The 7,186-nt window shown below is 33.4% G+C and overlaps 1 protein-coding gene across 1 annotated transcript in view; it reads left to right on the top strand.

Moving 5' to 3' along the window:
• Positions 1-788: 788 nt before the first annotated feature.
• LOC107150302 (DPH3 homolog) overlaps positions 789-7,186 on the top strand; it is a 17,979-nt gene continuing 11,581 nt past the window's right edge. Inside the window, exon 1 of the mRNA XM_048812756.1 lies at positions 789-830. Within this exon, the coding sequence (XP_048668713.1) occupies positions 789-830 (42 nt within the window). The remainder of the gene's footprint in view (positions 831-7,186) is intronic.

Here is a 7,186-nt window from a genome sequence, read left to right as displayed (position 1 = left end):
CTGTGGGGAATCTAACTCCCAGGTAGATCACTCTGCAATCTCCAGAGCAGTATTTATAATAAAGAAACAAATATATCTTTATTCCTTTTTTATCTTGCAGTAAACATTAACAAGACATGCTTTCCTTTAATTCTTCACTTTTAATTAGCCTTAAGGAGAGAAAAATTGCTGTAAATGTCACATTAGAATAGTGACATTTGCCAGTAATGTAAGAATTCAAGGTGGCTACAAGTACTCCCACAATTTAGGAACACCAGAGTTTAATGTGGACCTTTAAAAGAAATACATATGTTTAGCATTTGGAAATATTCCTTTAACTCTGATTTGAAGCTGTCTATTCTGAACATTTGATATCTTATTTCTTAAGGGCATAACATTTTAAAACCAGATTTAGAATGAATATCTCATTAAGCATTATCTGGTTAACATCCTCAAAGAAAATCAAATTAAAAAAAAAGTTTCTAGATATACTAAAGAACTGGGGAGACATCTTGTGGCCAATTTTATTAAAGATTTTTTTTTTTTTTTAATGAGAGATTCTGGCTTCACAAATACAGTGAATGGTTACAATGTGTTAGATAACTGTGCAAGGGTAAAAAGATCCTTAAAACATAACCTGTATTTGGAGGATGCTATCAGAATAGAAGGGGAGCTATTGAATATGGCCAGGTCTCGTTTTACTTATTTAGACATAAGAAATCCAGATATCTTGTGAATATATTAGAAACAGACATAAATGAGGGGGATACAGCTCAGTGGTAGAATATGCACTTAACATGAAGGGGGCCATGGGTTTGATCCCACCACCACCACCATCAGAAAAGGACAGAGTACAATATCTTTCTTCAGGTTTCTTGTCAACCTGCAGCTGCTGGCAACCGGTTGCCATAAGGTAGGGAGTGCACACCTAGGAATGAGCATGCCCGGTGGGGAGCACATGAGGAAATGAAAGCATTTGAAGTCTGACCAGAGGATTGGGGCATCTGGATCAAGAATATTCAGTAAAAATTGCTTAGTATTGAACAAAAGTGGCTGACTTAATGCAGAAATAAAAAATAAGCAGAACAAAACAAAATGAAAAAAAGAAGTAAAAAATAGTCAAGGAATGGAAAACTATCAACAGCTTTCTTATGCAAATATATATACATATTGACATAAATATACATAATAAAATATACTTAAATGTAGTTCTGAAACTCCGTTTTTCTGACTAAATACATTGTGAAAATCTTTACACATGAATAAATATCACCCTGAATTATTCATAAGGGTCCATGTTCTAGAGGCATCACAACTAACACATCAATTGTCATCTGTCAGGTGCTTTGAATATTTAATTTGTTGGCAAGTTTTGTGACTATCAATGATCCTGTAATTTTTCATGCTTGCCTGAAATATTGTCATATTATTTCCTTAGAAATATGGAGAATATTTTTTTTAAAAATCAGTGTTTAATTATCTAATTATGTTTGAGATAAAATACAAATAATACAGATAATTTTATTCCACTGGAAAATATAGATGACAAGGCCATGCTAATTGAAGATTCAGACAGCAAGGCTGCCTCAGGAATCAAAGTAGCCATTCTCAGAGGAAGAACACCCAAAGGAATACCTGAGACCTGGTACCAGGAATGGGAGCTGGGGATTGGTTGAATGTCACTATTTGCTTGCTTTCCTTTTTGTCCTCATATTCACAAATAAACCCATGAAAAGACACTCAACATTATTGCTGATTAGGGAAATAAAAAATATATAACCAAATTAAATATCTGCCACTGTTTTAAGAGAGCCTATTACAATGGTTAAAATTAAAAAGATATTATGCCAAGTATTGATAAGGACAGGAGCAACTGGAATTCTCACAACTGTTTGATGGGAGCGTAAGAACGTGCTACTAATTTAGAGAACTGACCAATTTCTTAGCAAAGTTAAACATAATCCCATCCTAGGACCTACCATCCATGCCTAGGAATTAACCCAACAAATAAAAAACATATTTTCACACAAAGACTTATACATGAATGTTCATAGCATATTCTCATTATAAGTCCCAAAGTGGAAACACCCAGATGTCCTTACTTATTTACTTATAATACATACATGCAATGGAATACAACTCTACACTAAAAAGAACAAATAACTGATTTGCATATGATGGGAAAAAATTCAAAATCATTACTCTGAGTGAATTATCACAAAAGAGGACATAGTATAGAATTCTCTTTATACAAAACCCTATAAAATGTAAACTAATCGGAGTGAGAGCAGGTCAGTGGTCATTTGGAGTAGCGGAGAGACAGATTGAAATGTGACCTAGGAGTTTGGGAGAAATGGAAATTTTTTAAATCTTAATCACTGTCACATTTTCATGGGCATATATATCTGTCAAAACCTACTGAGATACACACTTAAAATGGAAATACCTTGTTGTGTATAAATTATGCCTCAATAAAGCTTATATAGTAATGTAACTAGCAAAAAAAAAAAAAACGTATGCTGCTTACAAGAGCAATTTTTTAAATATGTTTATGAAGTTTGAAAGTAAAGGCATAAAAAAACACTTAGCAAAAGAAAACAAATGTCACAAAATGGGGGCTTTAAGGCAGGAAGCACTAGTAAGATAAAGAGGAATATCTCATAATAATGGAAGAATCAGTAGCTCAGGAGGGCATAGTTGTAAGTCAATATATACATAATACCATACCTTCATAATATTTAGATCGAATAGAATTTAAAGGTAAAATAAAATACTCAAATTTGTGATTGTATTTTAATATTTTTTAACTTTTCATATTTTAAATTTATTTTTATTGGTGCATTATAATCATATATAATAGTAGGATTCATTAGGCCATATTCCTGCATGCACCTAAATTGATCAGTCTCCTTCCCTGAGATCTACCTGCTTACTGATATCCCTAATAATAATAATTATTATTTTAATTAGTGCACTATCATTAGGTATATGTTAAATCTATTGTGGTTTGTACGTGGACTTAACAAAATTTGTATTTGAAGATTTGTATCACACTTTTCTCAGTGTGATACAAATAATAATAACTGATACACTAAGCAGACAAAAATGTAAGTAAAGCTATAAAATATTAGAACAAAATAATTAAACTTGAGTGATTTGACATTGATAAGAATATGAACCCCAAACTGCATGATGGCCATTATTGTTATGCAAAATAGTTTAAAATGGTCCTTTTACTGGACCATAAGACAAGTTCCCTTATATTTCAATAAAGAAAAGGGGATCTTATTAACACAGAAAGGGAAAAAAGTAGAGTACAGGAAAATGATAGAGGGGAAGGGAGGCAGAGAGGGAAAAGGGAGGAACTCTGGGGTGAAATCAACTAAATTGTTCTATGTGTATGTGTCCGTCTGAATATATCACAATCAATCTCATTTATATACATAATTATAACACATCAATTTTAAAACATTAATAGAAGACCAGTAGGATAGGGGGAAAGTGTCAGAGGGAAGTAAGTTAGAAAGAAAAGGAAAATACTGGGTAACAAAACAGAACAAATAATGTTATGTGTATATAAGAAAATGTCCCCCACTATTTTTAATAATTTAATAATTCAGACAAAATAGAAAAATTCCACCCAAATACTGTCAATTACAATGTGCTGATAAAATCATAATAAAGTTTAAAAATCTGCTCACAGTAAAAATAAGCTTGAAATATATATTATGAAAAATCAACAAAAATGTTCAAATGTTTAAAATTAGAAAATACATTTGTAAATAACCCATACATCAAAGTATTTTTAAAAATGGATATAGAAAATAATTGAAACAATTAAATTCTAATTAATTCTAATTAAATTACAAATAAATAATTGGAATAATAGAAATATAGCATTCTAATATGTGTGACAGATAAAATTCCACTAAAGAACTTAAAATAAATGTATTAGAGGGGCTGCCTTGCATGCAAAAGGCCCTAGGTTCAATCCCCAGCACCACAAAAACAAACAAACAACAACAACAAAAACATGTCTTAGAAAAGAAGGAAAGCTGAAAGCTGAGAATAAATTATTTGGGGACTTTAGTCCCCAAAATAAAAAATAAAACTAAAGTGTGAGTAAATTAAGATCAAATAATATAGAAAGAAGGAAAATTATAAGAAAAAGAGTGTGATTAAAAGATAACAAAGAAACAGCAGCAAAAATTAATAAAATGAAAAGTTGAGGGACTGGGGATGTGGCGCAAGCGGTAGCGTGCTCACCTGTCATGCGTGTGGCCCGGGTTCGATCCTCAGCACCACATACAAACAAAGATGTTGTGTCCGCCAAGAACTAAAAAAAATAAATAAATATTAAAAATTCAAAAAAAAAAAAAAGAAAAGTTGATATTTGGAAATATTAACAAAATTTATAAATTCTTGGAAAAGGTTATTTTTAAACAAGAAATTATAAATTGTTGATATCAGGAATGTAAAAATAAAACTCTAAATAATAATAAATGAAAACTCTAAATATACTAAGAAATTAACAATGGAGGAGCCATAAAAGACATACCAACAGATTGTATATAAAATGCTAAAATAGAATATTAATGAGGAAATTGGAAATTTGAGAATTATGTTTTTAAAAATAATTAAGGAATTATTACCATAGTTTAAATGTGATAGCATAATGTATTTAAGTGAAAAATATACTTATCTTTTGACATGCATACCAAAACATTACTGTCTGAAATTATATAATGTCTGGGATTTGCTCCAATATCACAGGGGAGTACAGAAAGAGTTAGATACATAGAATAGGCACAATTGGTCCCATGTTGGTGGCTAGGTTGTTGGGTTAGGTAATGGGTACATGAGATTCACTAAAGTACATCATCTACATTTGTGATGTTCAAATTCTCCATCAGAAAAAAAAAATTTAAGGTAATTTGAACATGATATTTATAAATTTAATAATTCAGACAAAATGGAAAAATTTCCCCCAAATACTGTCAATCAAAACTGACACAAGAAACAGAAAATAAATGTTCTGTTACTTTTACATAATAGGACCTATTTTTTAAAAGCCCAAACAAAAAAATAACAAAACGTTTGATGCACAAAATTTCTCTTGTAAATTCCTCCAAGTATTTGCAATTAACTAATGTTAGATTTTTCTAGTGAGCAGCGAGTGAGAACAGTATTTAATTTTATGAAACTACCATAATCATGACAGGAAAATCTGACAAAGACATTATAAGAAAGGCAAATAAGTTATAGACCATTTTGCTTCACAAATAAAGATGCAAATTTTTAAAAGTAAACAATTATAAAATCAAACCCAGAAATAACATTAAAATAAAAAGAAGGAAGGAAAGAAGTTAGGAAGGAAGGAAGAAATATAGAAAAACAAAAAGCTGGGTTCATTCCAGGACTGTAAGTTTTGCTTTATCACTGAAGTGTTGCTCATCTCATTAAGAGAATAAAGGACTCATATTATAGATTATCCCCATAAATGCAGGGAAAGTAGATGATAAAATTAATAAATATTCATGATCAGATCCTACAGTCTTCCATTCTATAAGCTGAGTTACCAAAGGGAGCCGACATAAAATCCTTATTTAACTCCTAGAAGAATAAACTAAAACAAATCAAGGGTACATAAAAAAATATTTACAAATATCATTGTACAAAACCCTATAATTGTAGAAGTTTTTCCCTGAAATCAGAAATGAGATGGGGTGCTCATTATCACCAGTTGTAATCAACACTGTATCGGGTATTCTAGTCACTACTCTAAGGCAAGAAAACAAACATTACCCAAAAAAAAAAAAAAAGATACAAGAATTGAAAAGATAGGAATAGAATTGTCATAGTTTTCATCTGCATTAGTAGTACATTAAAAATGACACAAAGTATATGCAGTTGTTCCATTTGAATTAATAAGTAAATTTCAGTAATGGCTTATAAGGTCAATATGCAAAAGGCAATTACATTTTATTGAGCAATCACTAATTTAAAATATTTTAGAATGACACCATTTACGACAGCATCTCAAAATATAAAGGAAAAAAAATACAGCAAAGTATATATGCCCTGTGGACAAATTGTTACTAAATGTTAATTAAATCTTTAAAAAAATAAAGGTCTATGAAGGAATAAAATAGATTCATGAATTGGAATATTCAGTGTTGGAAGACATCAGTTCTCTTAAATCAATCATTAGTTTCAATATAACCTTAAAAATAATCCCAGAGAGCAGAGCCACCGCCCGCACCCGGAACAGGCCCAGCAGCCCGCCATCGCGGTAGACACGTCACCCCAATTGGAGGAGGGGCAGAGCAGAGCCGCCGCCCCTGCCCGCAAGGTAGGCAGACCTGCAACCGACAGGGAGAACAGACCCAGCGGCCCACCGGCGTGGCAGATACATCACCCCAATTGGAGGAAGGGCCCAGCTGCCGCCCGCAAGGTAGGCAGATCACGCGTCCCGGAGAAGGGGCCCAGCGGCCCGCCGGCCTAGTAGAAAGATCACCCCAATTGGAGGAGGGGCACAGCTGCCGCCCGTGCCTGCAAGGTAGGCAGACCTGCAACCTGGAGAATAGGCCCAGCAGCCTGCCAGCGTGGTAGAGAGATCACCCCTATTGGAGGAGGGGCCCAGCTGTTGCCCGCAAGGTAGGCAGACCATGCGACCTGGAGAAGGGGCCCAGCGGCCCGCCGGTGTGATAGATCACCCTAATTGGAGGAGGAGCACAGCCGCCGCCCACCCCTGCAAGGGAGACTTTGCAACTATACAAGAGCAATATAAATATATAGGGGGAAAATTTAATAACACAATAGTTTCACCAAGCAGAAGGACACGAGAGCAGTATGAACAGACAAGGAAAGAAAGGACCACAAGCAATGCAGGTCAACTCAACGTTAGAAGAGGTAATAGCTGCAGCAGATGGAATGTCAGATAAATAATTCAGGATTTACATGCTACAGATGATCTGAAGTCTCAAGGAAGACATTAGACAGCAAAATCAGACAATGAAAGATCACTTCGACAATGAATTACATAAACAAATCCAAGAAGCAAAAGATCAACTATACAGGGAGATAGAGGTTATAAAAAACAAACAAACAGAAATCCTAGAAATGCAGGAAGCAATAAACCAACTTAAAAACTCAAATGAGAATACTACCAGCAGAGTAGAACACTTAGAAGATAGAACATCAGACA

Source organism: Marmota marmota, unplaced genomic scaffold, assembly GCF_001458135.2.
Source record: "Marmota marmota marmota unplaced genomic scaffold, marMar, whole genome shotgun sequence".
NCBI lineage: Eukaryota > Metazoa > Chordata > Mammalia > Rodentia > Sciuridae > Marmota > Marmota marmota.
This window is presented reverse-complemented; position numbering and strand designations above follow the sequence as displayed.